The sequence below is a fragment of the Podarcis vaucheri genome (genome assembly GCF_965113315.1).
Source record: "Podarcis vaucheri genome assembly, chromosome: 15".
NCBI lineage: Eukaryota > Metazoa > Chordata > Lepidosauria > Squamata > Lacertidae > Podarcis > Podarcis vaucheri.
The window spans coordinates 44758792-44775945 of NC_138753.1; the positions used below are offsets into that span (position 1 = coordinate 44758792).

The following is a 17154-nucleotide window of genomic DNA, read 5'->3' on the forward strand; positions in this document are numbered from 1 at the left end:
TCTACATACTGAACAAAAGTGTATTCAGTTTATCAAATGAAGCCTTCTCCTGGAATAGCAAGGTATACTTACCTCCACATAGTTGGTGGGGAAAATGCCCACCCGGCCATGGTGTTCTCCTTCCAGCCAGTTTCTATCCACTTCCTTGTGAATGTAGACAATGTCACCCTTCTGCAAAGTCAGTTCCCTGAAAAATCAGATGGCAACGTCCCACTGTCAGAGATGCATCATGGACCTCCATTAGGAATATTCTCTCATTAAAGCTGCTCATTTCAATGGGACAAATTGCCTCCTCTTCGAGTTGCTGACACCAACTCTTTACAGAGAGAGGATACGGATCAGGAGATGAACTCGTGAAACAGCACACCCGCCCTTTGCAGCTCACAACGCCACTTCTCTCTCCCACTTCAAATCTGCCCTCAGATCCCACTTTTCTCATAAACCCTTTGACTTAAATTTATTCCCACCTGAAATTAAGCCTTAGGGAGTGTAAGAAACAAAAGCCTAAGAACATGAAACTGCACCTGATCATGTTCATTGTTTGCCTCAGCCTTTCCGCCCTTCCTTTTGTCTCTCTTCTGTTGTCTTTTGGTGTCAGGTTTCCCAGGGCAGAGCCCTGACTTTCTTTGCTAGCAGAGCAAGGCTGGGGAACTGGTGGCTTCCCATAGGTTTTTGGACCATCAACCCAGCCAGCACAGCAAATGGTCACAGGTTCCCCAACTCTGATGCAAATGGTGCTGCATTAATTAACAAAGATGACTAAAAATCGTAATGAGGATGCCAAGTGACCCAAGCACTGTGTGAATGCCAAAAGGTTACCAGTATTGCGACTCACTTTGGCGACTCTGCCTGGAAGTCAAATTTGAGCCGAGCAGCTTTCATCTGGAAAAAGGAGAAAACTATTTAAAAGCAGACATGGAGTTAAAAGATGCAATTCAAAGCCATCAGGTTTTAAAAGGGAACCTGGGCATCTTGCCAGCACAACACAAAACCAAGTGAATAATGGCATTGAAAATCTCTGGCCTGAATCACGAGTGCCAGAAGTGAACAAGACTCACTAAGCCACAGGCAACCCTTGGAGTAAAAACGAAACGAGGCTCACATGGATGAGAAAAAAACACATTTAGGCACTCTTTGTAGGGGTTTAATTCATGCACTTCTACACCCTTCATTTCTCTTTAAGAGCATGCAAACACTCCCAGCTAGAGAGGATTTGTCCTGACCAAATTCCTGCAAAAGATTCCCGGATTCTCTTCCATTGTGCCTCACTTATATAAAGGAAGGAGTCCTATCAAGGGTGGACAGCTGGACTAGTCCTAAACTGGTAATTGCCAAAAAGCCCCACAACCCTGCGGTGCATAAGCCTCTTTAAAGTAAAGTCTGCAGCAATTTGTCCCTCATCAAATCGATTTTGCTCTTAGTGGGAGAAGAACAGAAGTTGCAGCAGATTAATAATTTGCTGGCCCAAACCAGCCATTTGCATGAATATGGCCCGTTGCTCAGAGCAGCAGAATATTCTACAAGGAAAACAAAGTTCTGTTTTGTTTTTATATTAACTATTTATTTTGTGCTTCTATTCTGTATTTTTATATTGTGAACTGCCCAGAGATCTGTGGATGAAGGGCAGGATATAAAATGTAATAATAATGATGATGACGATGATGATGATGTTTAACAATTTACACTAAGATGACATAGGAGCTAACATTTTAAGATATTTAAGAATATTTTAAGTGGTTGTATCCAATTTGGCACTACGTTACAAGTCACTTAGAGGTATGCTTGTTCCCCTGGCAAAATATTTTGCACCAACAGAATAAGGAGGTTGCTGATAACTTTGTTGTGCAACGTGTTCCTGCTAGTGCAGCTGTTGTACAGAGAACACTGGGCACAGCTCATTATGTTTAAGAAATTTAGCCTGGTTTGAGGGAAAATTGGACCATAAAAGTAGCTATATATACATTACAATTTCCTAATGGTACAGTGGCACCTCAGGTAAAGTACTTAATTCGTTCCGGAGGTCCGTTCTTAACCTGAAACTGTTCTTAACCTGAAGCACCACTTTAGCTAAGGGGGCCACGCGATTTCTGTTCTCATCCTGAAGCAGAGTTCTTAACCCGAGGTACTATTTCTGGGTTAGCGGAGTCTGTAACCTGAAGCGTATGTAACCTGAAGCGTATGTAACCCGAGGTCCCACTGTATTATAACAGTTCCAATGGTCAAAGTTTCCAGCAAGAAGTCTTGGGAATTGATTGTAGCATGGAGAAGATTATCAGCTAGAGCGTCTGAGAGGCTCTCACAGAACTACACCCCGCAGGGCTTCCTAGGAGATGGAATATGTGCTAAATGAATTTATGTCTAGTGCAAAGATGTCCAATGATAAACCCAGTCCAGTTGTGTAAACAAAACCCGTCATCCATCTCCTCTTGGGTGGAAGCCACATCTCACCTTCTTCTCATCTCTCTTTGGGGGACTATCCAGGACAATTTCTGAAGAATCAAGAAAGGGGCTTATCCCAACAAGTCTCAGAGGATCTGTGTGAAAAGAATGAGACAACAGCTGGATAACAGTGTTCCCCACAAAGGAATGCCCACATATATTCAGAGGACTGTGGTGGTCAAAGTCAGAAGAAAAGGCAGAACTTAACTTGAACCATAGCACACTTCTGGAAGTCAAAATTCAAGGTTAGGCCTCAGAACATGGCAAGCAGCTGTGGGATAGCTAGAGATGAGTACCTCTAGGCATGTGCAGAGTGTTTTGCCTTCACGACTAAATCACTAAATCTAGTCTGCATGCACTCAGGGTTAAAGATAAAGGCTACTGGGCAAGCTAAAGCCTCACATTTCTCTCAGTAGGAATCTGGCCCTAGGCAGTAGAACAGCTGGCCATCAGCCATAACCAAGATACATTTCCAACACAAACTAAGGATTTCAAACCAAATGTTTGTAGACTTGGGTGCATCTTATTAGCGAGGGGCATTAGCAAGCCAGGCCCTGGTGAGTGGGAGGGTTGGGCATCATGGTGGGAAAAAGGATGAATTGGTATTCCTCTTAGTTCTGTTACCTATTTAGGTAGGTCACTTCCCACATACACATCTCTGAGCAGATTCCAACATTTGTGAGAGAGCATGCGGCTCAGATAGTTCTCTTAGGACCAAGATAGAAGATGTGGGTGTCTAAGGTTTTTTAAAAACCAAATTTCCCTAGATGTAGAAATCCAGCATATCTGAAAGGAGGGTTCTAGATGAGCCTTCTCCTTGATATGCTACCTTTCCAGCTGCAGGGAGTTGTTGAATATGGGAAGCTTTCAAAGATGCAGTTCCTACTTACATTCTGACATGGGGTATATGTTCCCCCTGCCACAACGCTTGAACCACCTCAGCTCCTCCATCAATGGCACAGCAATAAGGGTGCACCTGCACAGCGCTTGCTGTGTGCAAACATACAGAGTGCACCCAAAGCCCACAATTCCATACTCAGAGAGGGGCTTTAGCTCTCACAGATTCCCCCACTTACGATGACAACGGCTGCTCTGATCTGGACAATATGCATCCTGCTTTAGGAGCCAGAGCATCCCTTAGGAAGGTACACCTGCGTTTTCCAAGCGAACAAGAACATCTCCACCATCAGAAGAACTTCCGTAAGTCTCTTTGAAGTTTCGCTAGTTCCCATAAGGAGCACATGCAAATTCGGAGCCATACCATTCCTGGGTGGAGAGCTGCTCCAGTTATTCCTGGCAACGCCTGGGCTTCCTTTCTCCATTCTAGGGCTGGCTGGTAAGTGGCCCTGAGCCACAGAGAGGCTTTGTCCTGTGGAAGGATAGGCGCTGCGGTCAGGCAGAGGGCTGCTGGGTTGGAAAAAATGGAGGTACAGTGAGAGAGAGCGCATGGCTGAGCAAATGGGGATGTTGGAAATGGACCCGGGAGATCTTCAGCTGAGGCTCTTGGACAAATCATTCTGTTCTCATGCTTAGCACAGCATTTCTCTCACATTTTGAACTCAAGCAACCTTGCAAACTTGATCCACCTTCTGTGATCTCTCAACCCAATCAGCCATCTGTTGTGCAGATGAGAGTATGGGGATTTCTCCCCTATAATGGTGTGTACCTGCTGCAGCCAATAATCTTTGAATCAGAGCAAATTAATATTAATTTGGCATGCAAATTCGTGACTCAACAAACTTGAGTTCAAACACCAGCTCAAACTCTACACTAATTTTCAAATTGGCCAGAAATGATTTAAAATATATTGTAACTTATCTCCTTGGAATATCAACAGCTCACAATAAAAAGTGTGGTGTGTAAACATATAACGCTATTCTCTATTTCAAGCTCAAATGTCAACTGGGCCTCTCCACCCATCGCTCAGGGCCAGAAGAGAAAGGTGCAGCAGCATGAGATACCCGTCTTAGAAGATTAACAATATCGGAATGAAATGCTAGTTTGCACAGCTAATGAACACTTCACATTTAAGACGTAGCCTGATCTCTAATATTTTCTCCAGTACTTTAAATGAGCTTGCAAGTTGCTTATTTCCCATAGAGGAAAACTTATAGCTATCTTGTGGGGCACAGAACAGCTGGAAGGGAGAGGGGAGATTTTAATTGGGGAATACAGCAAATGGGGGGGGGGTCAATTACTATAGATCTAATATTCTGAATGAATTCCCAAAACTATTTTTTTTACAGAAGCCCTGCCTTGCCACATAAAGCACAACGGTCCAAATCAGCCTCCTCCCACATTTCCTACACCCCCAACACAGAGATACAAACTGGCTCACTGATGCCCTGCTCTGTCTCTGCACATTCCACACACAGAATCTGGCCAGAATCGCCCCACGCCTGTGATTTCATCACAGCTCTTTCAAACAGGAGAAACATGTCCTATATCAGCTTTGGCCAACCCAGGCTTCCTCCACCTCGGCCCTCCAGATGATTTGAGACTACAATTCCCATCATCCCTGATCACTGGTCCTGCTAGCTAGGGATCATGGGAGTTGTAGTCCCAAAACATCTGGAGGGCCGAGTTTGCCTCTGCCTGGCCTGAAACATCTGGAGGGTGCCAGGTTGGCAAAGATTGCCCTGTAAGAACTGAAGAAAAACAAGATGGCAACCAAAGAACCAGCAATTAAGGACCTAAAAGGAGCCCTGCTGGATCAAAACAACCCCCCAAGTCCAGCACTGTGTGATCTATGGGAAACTTGCAAGCCGGACCCCAGGGTAGCAGCCCTCGCCCCACCTGTGATTCCTGGCAAGGGGCATTCAGAACACTGACCCTGTGGCTACAAGCCACTGCAGCCCCATCCTCTCCCGGTGGGGGGCCATGGCTGCTCTTGTGGGAGGGATCCCTGGTCTACCTCTGCACTGTGTGAAGCCCGTTTAGAAGCAGGCCAGAGGCAGTCCTTTCCAGCCCTGTCCCTCCCCATTTCCCGGTGGGGCTGCCTGTAATCCTTCTCCCAGCCCAGGGCCCCTGGAGCTGTCTTGGCAAGCAGAGGCCAAGCTCAACAGGAAGCACTGAGGCGGCAACAAGAAACTGGCAGGCAGCAGCTATTTTGCTGAAGTTTAACTTTAGCGGTTTTTAGTATTTAAAGGGGCAGAACCCCTTTGCAGGCAAAGTGAGCAAGGGGTGGTGGGAGGGGGAAATGCGAGGAACTAGGCTGAGGGCCCCACTGGAGATGTGGGGTGGGAGACCTGAGAGCAGGCTCTGTCTTTATCTAAAGGCAGCCGCAGGTGGAGCCTGGGGGAGAGGCCGAGCCACTCCTTTCCCTGTGCCAATTCACCCAAACTGAACTACTGCCTTGGAAGCTGCCCAGAGGATAACTATGCAGACTCTCAGTTGGGCAAACAGCATTTTTGGTTCAGTGGGGATTTCTGTTGGGGGGAAAGGAAGAAGAGAAAGGGTCCCTTCCCCATGGATTCCCTCAGCACCATGGCTTTGATTTGAAGCCATTCCCTCCTCCTCCTGGGGCTGCTGTTAAATAAATAAGCAGGAGATCCATCTCACCATCTGCTTTGGGTACAAGAAAGAGACTCACGAGACCCCCCCCCCAGTGCACATGATCAGGAATGCAGGTACACCCATTTCTAGAGGGACTTGGAGTGTTTGTGTTCTTGCTTTTCTGCATATATTGAAATGCCTAAAGCCATGAAATTGCCATTGCCGAACAACAAAAGCAGAGTGGTTAACAGAGTAAGCTATTAAACATTTGAACTCTCTCAGCCATGAATTTGTGAACTAGCCGTAGGCAAACAATTTCCTTAACCCCCATCTCTGTAGTAGAGGGTAACACTGATCTATTTATGGGGTCATCATAATAATGACGGAGATAGTGTATGTGATGTGCTCTGACCACATTGCATATTATATTTTTGTTTTTTAAAAAAGGAAACAACACAACAAGGCAGGGGTAGACAACAGGGTGCCCTCCTGCTCTCAGTCCCAGCCAGCAGGGCCAATAATCCAGGGATGAGGGAAACTGTAATTCAACAGCATCAGTTATCTCTGCTGCAAGGTTGCCAATCCTATACAAAACATCCTTTAAATGCAAGTCTAGCAGAAGCATTGGAAGAACAAGAAAATAACACCAACAAACAACAATAGTCCCTAGAACAGGCTTCCTCAACCTCAGCCCTCCAGTTGTTTTTGGCCTACAACTCCCATGATCCCTAGCTAGCAGGACCAGTGGTCAGGGATGATGGGAAGTGTAGTCTCAAAACATCTGGAGGGCCGAGGTTGAGGAAGCCTGTTCTAGAATATGGTAGGGCCTGCAAGGAAAAGTGGATTGGAGCTGGGAATAAATTCTTTTGTCTGTTTTCCCAATAAGGTTTTAGGGTGATAAATGCCATTGAGAAAGGCAGAGAGAAGAGCAACATCCCATACAGAAAGTGCCCTCATTAATTTCAATGCAATGTTTGCAGGAGAACTAGCGAATCATGCCCCTTATTAAGTGGGGTAGTGGAGGTGTCATCTGGGTTTCTGGCCAGAAATATATTGAGTCACTCTCAGCAAATCTGAAGCACCTTCTCATCCAAACTCAACAGATGACTGTGCAATGGGGCAGACGGGTCACAGGACCACTTGGCAGAAGCTAGAAGTTTCCCTCATGGTGATCATTAAATCTCTTGCACTTGTGTTGGGGTACTGAACCTTGAATTTTAACAGTAACGGCAGTGCTGGCTACTCCGTAATGTGGGTGGTGGGAGCTCCCAGGGCCAGCCTTACCATTATGGAGGATGGAACAGCTGATTTGGGGTTACATGAAAGGGCAGCAAATTGTTACTTGCTTTATTATTATTCTATTTTTCACTCCCATAGGAGGGACACTCGAGGGATTTTCAGGTGCCAGAATAACTTGATCAAGCTTGGGTTTGGTACCATGATCTGGGGGGGGGGGCATCTTCTGCTCCACCTCAGACGGAAAAGTGTTTGGGGCCTGCCTCACAAAAGGCGTCCTCAGTGGGCTCCTTAATCCTGGAAGAGGCAGGTGTGCAAGGAGACTTCTCTTGGGTGCTCCATGCATCGAAGTGAGAATGGAGCGGCTCACAGGACAGTGGGCCTGCTACTAATCTTCAAGACCCCCAAAGCATGCAGCCGTGCCATTCTCTGGGCCACTGATGGGGGTGTGTGTGGTGGAAACAATGTCTGTGTGCCAACGCTCTGAAGTGCATAGGCTCCTTGCAAGGTTCCTAAACACGCAGAGAGGCTACAGCTGCAGCTCTTGGGCTCCTCTTTAAAGCAGGGGTGTGGCAATCGATAAGCTGCCACAAGAACAAGAAGAAGCTTGCCTCCAGACTTGGATGCATGTGACAAAGAGTGGCATGCCAGCGTTTCCTCTACTTCCATATTCCTACAGTCACACCATTTTATAGGGACTTGTCACACTTTTGCTGCAAGCGCCCAAGAGTAAGAAAGGGAAGCCAAGATACATTCAGCTGCGTAAGACAAACTCCACAAATTAGAAACCGGCCTGTCCAGTGCACAGGTTCTCTTTCCTATCAGTCCGCCCACAATCCCAGGCAGGCCTGCCGGTTGAAGGCGAGCTGTAGCACAGCGGTCAGAGCAGCTGCTTGGCATGCAGAAGGTCCCAGGTGCAGACAGGGCTGGGAGAGATTTCCTGCCGGAAATGCCAGAGAGCGGCTGTCAGTAAGCAATATTGCTTGCTATAAAACACCTCCTTGTGCTCCAGGGAACGGTTCCTCTTTGCAAATGACCCCACACTTATCTTTCTTGTTTTCCTTGTGGGGCAGGATATGTGCAACAGGAATAGATTCTGACAAAAGTCTTGTTGGATCAGATAAAATAAAGAGCGGTCATTTCCCCTAAATGCTGCTTTGCTTTTACTAACACTGAGCCAGTTGCCTCTGGGATGCTCAGGTGGGGCAGGAATCCAGAGCTCCAGCCAAGGGAAGGAGCTGGAGGGGCTGCTTGCCACATTTCAAAGTAAGGGAAGCAAGACTGCCTGAAGAGCAGGCATGGCAAGCCCAGTCTGAAACCGCCAAACTTCAGGGCTGTCACCCAATAAACTGCTGTTTGTACTCTGCTCCTAATCACAGAGGCTTCATTGGGCAAAGACGGCAAGGTCCCTACTGCAAGTTCAGGCCACACAGCTGTGCTGCCCGCCAGTGGTCTTCGGTGGGTAGGCTGGGACCCCGGGGTGGGTGGCAGCCCTGATCCAAGGTGAGTCATAGAACTGAAGAATTTTAGCGTGGGAAGGGACCCCCGGGGTCATCTAGTCCAGCCCACCATGGGGCTCGAGCCCTCCGCCCAGAGATGAAGAGCCTCACGCTCCAGTCCCGGCAGCAGCACCGCCGCCACGCAGCTGGAGAACTCGGTCCCCGGTGCAGCTTCGGGTCCTGCCTTGGCAAGCCTTTGGGATACCTGGACTCCACGCGCTCCAAAGAGCTTCGGCGAGAGAGGGAGCTGCCCCCCCCCCGCCTTCCTAATGCCCAAATGCTGCTCCTCCCTCCCCCCCCGCGGATCCGGCCCAGATGCCTCTGGGGTGTCGCCACTCCTCGCGAGGCGGCCGCGCCCCTGCCCCCCCCCCGCCCCTACTCACCGGCGGGCAGCCGAGGCCGGAGCAGCAGCGGCGGCGCAGCGGGACGACGCGGCCCGGGAGGAGCCCTGCGGAGAGACGGGAGAGCGCGCGGCGCTGAGCACGGGCGGGGAGAGGCGGCCCTGGCCGCGTCCCGCGCGGAAGAGACTCCGCCGCCAACTTGCTGGCCGCGGGCGGGCGGGCGGGCGGGGCGGGAGCCGGGCGGGCGGGCGGGCGGGTCCTAAAGGCCAGCAGCTCCGCCGCCGCCGCCGAGCCGGGCGGAGTCCGAGGAAGCGGGGACCGGGGAGCCCCCGCCAGTCGCTTCTCCTTCGGTAGAATTCGCGGTTACGAAACGACTAGCGAAGCCACTCGTTTTTATTATGCTTTAAGAAGAGACCTGCAGAGTCAATCACACTGATGGGAAAGGCTAAAGGATAAACTGGGAGTTTCTGGTTTATCATGATTTACTGAGTGTGAGCGGTGGGACGCGGGTGGCGCTGTGGGTTAAATGAGCACAGTGCTTTTAAGGCTACAATTCTACAGAAACTTACCTGCAGAGTCAAGCCAACCTTAAACGGTGGTTTGTTGCTGGCTTACTGTAGCACATCAGGAAGCAACAAACTGCAATTCCTGGTTTAGACATAACAGGAGTGCAAATCTTCCTGATTTGTTTCTTCTGCTTGCACCAGGGGAAAGTTGAAGCAGAAGCAGTTGGGGCACATGCAATAGCATTCAGCTTTTCCACAATAAACCACAAAAAGCCACAAACCCTGGCTTGTTCATAGCATGAATTAGGTGGGTTAACACTGCAAGCTTGTTTCTTTTTCTACACTGGGTGGAAATAGCAACAAAAATAGATTGATACTGTACATCAAAGAGAAGGTACATTGAAAACAGTCAGGAATGATTGGCAAAGCATTTATTATTTTAGACATTATGTTGATTTGCTAATGCAAGAGAAGAGAACCATTTCATTAGTTTAAATTAAGTCTGAAATGTGATTAGTCTTAATCGTTGCAGTACCACCCCTCTATCCAATGAACAAGGGATTAGTCTTATCCTTAAGATTTTAAGGTTCCAGCCCTCGGCTCACCTGCCTGAGTAAGCCCAAATGGCACAAGAAGAGTGCCCAGAAGAAGAAGAGTGCCAAGCATCCTAAGAAGGCATTTAGGCAGCCACAGAAAGCAAGGGCAGCGAGGCAAGAGTTACCTTGAGGGAAAGCTCAATGGCCCTGATGTCCTTGTCCAGCTCTTCGCTCAGCTGCTGCAGCTCCCTCTCCAGTAACTCCTGAAAGAGGGCAGAAATAGGCAGGGGGGGGGCTGTAGGCAGAAGCCTGCAGTGGCCACAGCAAATGAGTTACATGAGAGTCAAGAGAGAAGCATGAGGAGGCAGCGATGGGGCCACTTGCACAGAAATGCCTGGGAAACAAGGTTCGCAGCAGGGAGACACCTGTTGCTCCAGGAGGCAGACACTGCCATGTGAAGCCACCAGATACTGGATGCATAGAAGAAGTCCTACTGAGTTCAATGGAGCAGCCTTCTGTGTAGTCTTAAGAACACCACACAGAGATGGACAGACAGCTATGGGCAAAGAGCTCTCGTTTTTCACCAAAAGGGTAAATCCGTGGCTTGATTTAGCCTGCAGGTGGGGGAGGAATCCTGCACATAGAAAGCTAGTATGCTTTAACTTGAATTTGATATGGCTGGGCTGCTGCTGTGCATTTTATGTGCCTGAAAGTTTTTTCACTGTTGTGGAAACTTGCATCACACACCTGCTGAAGTGGACTCCAGTCCCTAAAAAGGTATGCCACAGTAATCCTATTGCTCTTTACAGGTCCCACAAAACTCTGTTGTTTTTGCTGCAAGACTAACACAGCTGCTCCTCTGGAAGTCGCTTCTTAATGTGGAGGCGCCAATCAGGCCTCAAGCAGCTATTAACCATTTCGTTGCAGGCAAGTCAGAACAAGAGTTATAGGGTGGCAATTTAGGATGATTGCAAAGGCAACGAGATGGGTAGCTTAAATATTACACCCAAAGCGAGGATGGCCTTGATTTCTGGCAGCAGCAGGGGCAGACACATATTGCAGTGAAAGGGAACTATAATGTCATAATGGCAAAGGTAATGAGGTACTATAACTAGAACCACATATACGCGTGATTCAACAAGAGTGCAGAATGTAATACTGGCTGCAGGATTTGGCTTCTTGGAAATATCATTTTAAAAATTCAAAACAAAGTTTCAAGTCCTTATGGCTCCAGGTGTAGCTTTGGAAGTCCTAGAGCCTGGAGGCTACTTGTGGGTTGCCCTGCTGCATTACTTGAAAGCTTCCTGCCTCCCTCCCACCTGCCGCTAAACCAGGAAAAAATATGCAGAACTGGCATAATGCAGGATACATTATGTAAAACTGAAATAATCCTCACCTGTTTCATGCGCACAATTCACACCAGTTGCAGAAATGAGTATTTTTTTATGTGGAATTTGAATGGTCTGGATGCAGATTTTAAATATTTTAGTGTGGGGTGTGCCTGACCCTGACTAGAGCACAAAAGGTGCACCTGGTTCTGTGAGACCTATTTGGGGACCACAGCAGCAGGGCTCCTGCTCTGAATCGTGACCCAGAGCATTCTTCCCCATCCACAGCATGCAGATCTTGGCAGTGCATCTGCACTGCGCAGGACCATCTTGGAGGCAGAGGAGGGGGGAGAGGAAATAACAAAGAATCCTACTCCATGGAAGCCAGTAAACACAGCTGCTCTCCAGCCGCCTTGGGAGAAGCCAGCAGGGAGGATCTCAAGCACAGCCCCATCCCCTCCTCCTGGCTCAATGAGTCTCCACGCTAGCTTCCCCCTGCCCCCAAGGAAGTGCATAGCATAGGCTTGGCTGGATCCCAGGTCTTGCTTTGCGACCCCAGGCTATGCATGCCTCACCCTCTGCAGAATACTCACCTCAATGGGCGGGGAGGGGGGGTGGCCTTGTGCTGAATATGCTGTGAGGGGCTTCGAAGGCTGCAAAGGGCAAATCAAAGCATCAGTAAAGAGGCTGCTGTAGTGGAGGGAATCCTCAAGCAGGACACACATCCCTTGGTCTGAATGAGGACTGTGGAGAAGGGGGAGGAGAATGGCTGGGATTTCCAGCTTCATTAAGTTATTCTCCATATGTTGCAACCATTGTTCCACATCCTTGCTTTCAAATATGAGCACAAAGAGTTGTGCAGTGTGACACTACATGTGAACAACGTGCCTCACAGAGTTTAGTGGGGTTGACACGCCAGGAAATGTGCAGAGCAATGCAGTCTTGTCCTTCAGACAGCTGACTGACAATATGTGATCCAGTCCAGACACAATCTGGGTCTACTGCTAGTTCAGTCACAACTAAATCCGGGCACAACTAAATCCAGGGAGGCTTGCATACCGAGCTGGGATAATCGAGGATGGATGACTTCCCAGGTTCATAGTCAAAAATGCTCTTGGGCTCCATGGCTGCAGCATCAGCTGCTTCCCAATTTCTCCTGCAAGAGAAAGAGAACAGAATCTCAAAGGGGCTGTGAGCTCCTCCACTTCTTGCACCTGTGACTATCCCCCCCCCCCCCGAGCCTTCAAAGGCAGGCAAGACACATTTCAGCAGGGGCTGCTGCCATGGATAGCTGTGTTGTGCCCTGGACTGGAACATAGGAAGATGCTTCCTACTAAGTCAGACCATCCACTTCAGTATTGTCTACACTGACCGGAAGGGGCTGGTCAAGCTTTCAAGCAAGGGACATTCCCAGCCCTTCTTGGAAATGCTGGGGACTGAACCTGAGACTCCCATCATCTGCTGCCTGAGGCAGCTGCCTCACTCCGCCTAATGACAGGGCTGGCCCTGCTTCCTCTGCCCCCTATGCCTTTATCTCAGGGGGTGTCCTTTGCACACACATGGCAACATCACGGGACTGTTGCAAAGCAAATGTTGCAAAATGGCCATGAAATCACTGCAGAGCGCACTTCTGTACCACCTGCAGTGGCGGAGGAAGGGGTGTGTGGTGAGTGCAGGCTGCCCCGGGTAACATCTCTAAGGGGAGTGAAAAATTGGCAAAAATATGTTTTCAAAAGCGGGGGGCTCACAACACTTTTTTGTTGTTGGAAAAAAATAATGTTATTTAAAATGTGCACACATGCCACTGGGAAAGAAGGATGACCCGCCAGGGGGCAGACGCAAGGAGGTAAAGAACCATAAGACCCTCCCCCCGCCTCATTTTGCCTGCCTGTTCGGAACCCCAGAAAGGGTGCATCCTGAGGACTTCTAGCAAGGCAAAATGGCGGGTGCACAGTGGTGCAAAGCTCAAGGACAGCCAGCACCAGCTGCACTGCCTAGCCGACCCCTGAGCCGTAAAACCACCTGCCACAACCGCCGCGACCAGAGGGGAGCCAGGGGTGCCCAGCGCAGGACCGAAAAGGCAACCCAGAGCCCCCCAGCGGCCTCAACCACACTGGGAACGGGAGCGCTGGACCTGTGGCCCGACGGAGCACCAGGGCCTGGAGGCAGAACAGGAGGCAGCCCTCGCCGTTGCAAACAGGCGAGCAAGCGGGAGGTCGGGCAGGCGTCACGCTGGCCTTCCTTGTGCTCGAGAAGAGGCCTGCCCGGGAGCCAAGCGCCAAAGATAAGCCTCTCCGACCTGCAGCCCAGTGATGCCTGCTGCTGCTGCCGCTTCCTGAAGTTAGCTGCTGTCCACCTCCCGATTTAGCCTCCATCGGGCCGCTAAGGCTGGCTTCACCACCCTCCTCTCACGCACCTCGCAGAGGGAGAGCAAGGAGGCGTTAACCAAGATCCCCAGCCCGGCAGGAGGCGGTGAGAGCTCCGCGGCCACACGTGCTTTTGGTGGCGGGGAAACAGGACAGTGCACAAAGGAGTCCTGAGGGATCCCTTGCGTGCCAGGGAGCAAAGTGCCTGAAGGCGCCACGATCGAGGCTGATTAAATATATAGCAGAGCCCAAAGGAAGTCCCAGGGTGCCCATAACCCCTGGCAACCCCAAGCCAAAACTTTTCCCGCAGCAGCTACACCTCTGACCACCTGACCTCATCTCAGAACCAACGGTCTGAGTGGAGGAAGCTCCTGCATTCAGCTGCTGGTGCTCAAGTGATAAGTCATCAAGTCAACATATCAAGGACCCATCTACACCACTTGGTCTAGCAGCCAATTGTTCTGCCAAGCAGAATTCCAAAATCCACTTTCTGCTGGCGTGCTCCACAGCTCCCCCCAGTGAACAGCTGGGCACTGGAACACACATAGATTCAGATGGGTGTGTTATCCTTTACAGAACCTTTCAGAAACTAAAGAAGCAAAATGTGTGCTTGCCATTTCACCTGTTTGTTTTAAGAGCAGCCACTGCCCACCAATCAGGATTGAGACCACAGCACCCAGAGGTGGGGAGTCAACCAGTTCCTCCCACACTGTGGTCCTGACAAAAAAACCCTCCTGCTCAGATCTGCAGTTTGACCTGAGAGAGTAGTTGCAATTGGCATCAATAGCAGCTTAGATGTGTGCTTTTAAATCAGGCTGTAGTCTTCCTTCCTGCTCTCACACACCCTGTGACGGCTATTGTTTATTTCACATAATGTCTAGTATGGCACTCATACTTCCTAAGTCACAGTGAGGCTAACTATCCCCAAGTTACAAAATGCAACTGCAGGAGGCACAGCTTGCCCCTTAAGTTTACAAATCTTCCCCTTCCCTCATTGGCCACATCCACAGCACACTGCCTCCGAACCCACCCAAAAACCAGGTGGCTGTGTAAGTAACTTACTTTCATTTTTACTGCTCTCAGCATACATGCACATATTCCCTGTTTTATAATAGTTGGACTGTCACAGTTTATGCCCAAACCTCCTGGGAACTATAGTGAGACAGCTGAGAAAGAGGATCCTTAGCTCTCCCCCTAGGAACTATAACACCCAGGTCCCCTGAGAAAGGGAATGGATGTTAGGACTGCTAACATATGCACAGTTTCTAGGGAGAAGTGGGACTTACTTCTGAGAAAATACGCACAGAATTACAACTTGTTTTTAAGCCTGTATTGTAGATTAATCCTAGGAAGATGCATCCCTTTGTCTCCCTTGATGGGTCTAAGGTGGAGGTTACTGAAGCCGGGGAGGATTTTTGTTTGCGGGGGGGGGGGGGAGATTTTAAGAAGATAAACAGTCATGCAAAATAAAAAAAATCCTTCCAGTAGCACCTTAAAGACCAACTAAGTTAGTTCTTGGTATGAGCTTTTGTGTGCATGCACACTTCTTCAGATACACTGAAACAGAAGTTGCCAGATCCTTCTATATAGTGAGAAGGTGGGGAGGGGTATTACTCAGAAGGGTGGTGGGAATGGGAGATTGGCAGATAGCTGAGATGAGCCTGTTGACGACTCTTAACGACTCTTAACGACTGTAATAGGTCTTACAGGAAAAGGCAAGGGGTGAGAAGGTGAAAAATGGCTTAGTCATGTATAATGAGATGTATATCAAGATGTATACCAAGAACTAACTTAGTTGGTCTTTAAGGTGCTACTGGAAGGAATTTTTTTATTTTGACTATGGCAGACCAACACGGCTACCTATCTGTAACTGGAGTCATGCAAAAGTATTCCCATTGTCGTTGTTTTAATTAGGGAAGATAATGGGCTGCAAGTTAAAGCTGCTGGTTCCACTGAATATGTATGTGTGTGTGTGTGTGTGTGTGTGTGTGTGAGAGAGAGAGAGAGAGAGAGAGAGAGAGAGAGAGAGAGAGAATGAATGCAGGAAAATATGGGCTGCAAGTTCATGACAGGACGGCCCTCTGGACTCTCCTGAATGTTCCTCACGTCCCCCCAGGGGCCACAGCACATGGGCTGGAAACCAAGGGTCTACCCTAAGGCAATGCTGGGCAACCTGTAGCCTCTGCCTTAATTTCAAAAGGCCTCTGCAAGTTATTAGTTTAGGACTGTGTGACAAGAGCAACCTGTCTCTAATCCAGCAGTCTGCTGTGTGTGCGTGAGAGAGAGGAGGGAGGATGTGGCCCTTTACTTCCAGGGTGAGGAATCTTTTCCAGTCCAAGAGCTATATTCCCTTCTGGGGGATCTTCCAAGGGGTCACACTGCCCAAGCAGAGAGGCCTGGGGGGCTCATTTGGCCTCTGAAGTTCCTCGCCCCCAGTTGACGGAATAAAGGTTCCACACGCAGGCCTCTCCCTTGGGGCTGCACTTACCAGTCTAAGCCATTCTGCCGATGCCTGAAGCCAGGGCTGCTTGACGCCAGGGCCGCTGGTTGGCTTTTCTGCATGAGCCCCGGAAGCCTGTGATCTGAGGAGGACAAAATGAGAGCTCCCTGGAGCAGACAGGCTTCTTCAAGGGACAGCTGTGATTCTCCTGTTAGGCTTCTTCTCAGAAACCCCATGCGCCCCACACTCTCTGGGCAAGCGGCCACCAGCTCCTATCATTCCTGACTATTGGCTCTGCTGGCTCTGGCTGCTGGGAACTGGAGTCCATATTATCTAGAAGACAGCAAGCTATCAGTCTGCTTTGGCACACATTTTAAAAAGAAAAGCCTGATAGCTTTTAAGACACCTTTTAACTGAATAACTTTTTAAAGAAATGCCTGTAGCAACTGATATTATGAAAACTCGTTTACCCTAAATAGAATCCAATAAAGAAGACATGTAAGTACAAAATATTTTTTTAGTATGATCCCATTGAGATCCCAAGATGAAAATTTGCAGATTGCTCCTAGAAATATTAAATAACCAATACATTGTTTGGAATCTTTTTATCATTAATGTTTTTAACACTTTTTAAAATTATAAATTTTGTAACTTAAATTTAAAATTTTAAGTGTGGCCATCATGTGACATATCATATTAAAGCCCATGAAATTCTGAAGAGATTGGTGTTTTTAGTTTTGACATATCTCAATCCTGGGATGAGCCTTAAAGGTTTTTTGTATAGTCTGGCAAGGCCAAAATTATCATATATATTTTTTAAATTTCAAACCCTCATAACTCAAAAATGGGATAAGGTGATTTTAGATTTAAACTTCGTTTTGATCATTCAACAAGTATACAAAATATTAAGAAAATTGGATGACATGAGGTAAAAAAGTTGGATCACTTGATATGGAATGACCATGAGA

The 17154-nt window shown here is 48.5% G+C and overlaps 1 protein-coding gene across 10 annotated transcripts in view; it reads right to left on the reverse strand.

Moving 5' to 3' along the window:
• The window catches only part of SORBS3 (sorbin and SH3 domain containing 3), a 79118-nt gene that overhangs the window by 12410 nt on the left and 49554 nt on the right, over nt 1–17154 (reverse strand). For 8 of the 10 annotated variants that reach the window (XR_014213837.1, XM_082200322.1, XM_082200326.1 and 5 more), the window contains 9 exons: nt 16235–16328; nt 12440–12536; nt 11974–12033; nt 10238–10315; nt 9053–9117; nt 3701–3846; nt 2449–2534; nt 836–882; nt 73–187 (listed from right to left, as the gene is read on the reverse strand). Coding sequence is in view for 9 of the 10 variants with exons in the window: in XM_082200322.1 (XP_082056448.1) it covers nt 73–187; nt 836–882; nt 2449–2534; nt 3701–3846; nt 9053–9117; nt 10238–10315; nt 11974–12033; nt 12440–12536; nt 16235–16328 (788 nt within the window). In the remaining variant the exon portion in view is untranslated. The remainder of the gene's footprint in view (nt 1–72; nt 188–835; nt 883–2448; nt 2535–3700; nt 3847–9052; nt 9118–10237; nt 10316–11973; nt 12034–12439; nt 12537–16234; nt 16329–17154) is intronic. The other 2 variants (XM_082200321.1, XM_082200319.1) reach the window with 2 other exon arrangements.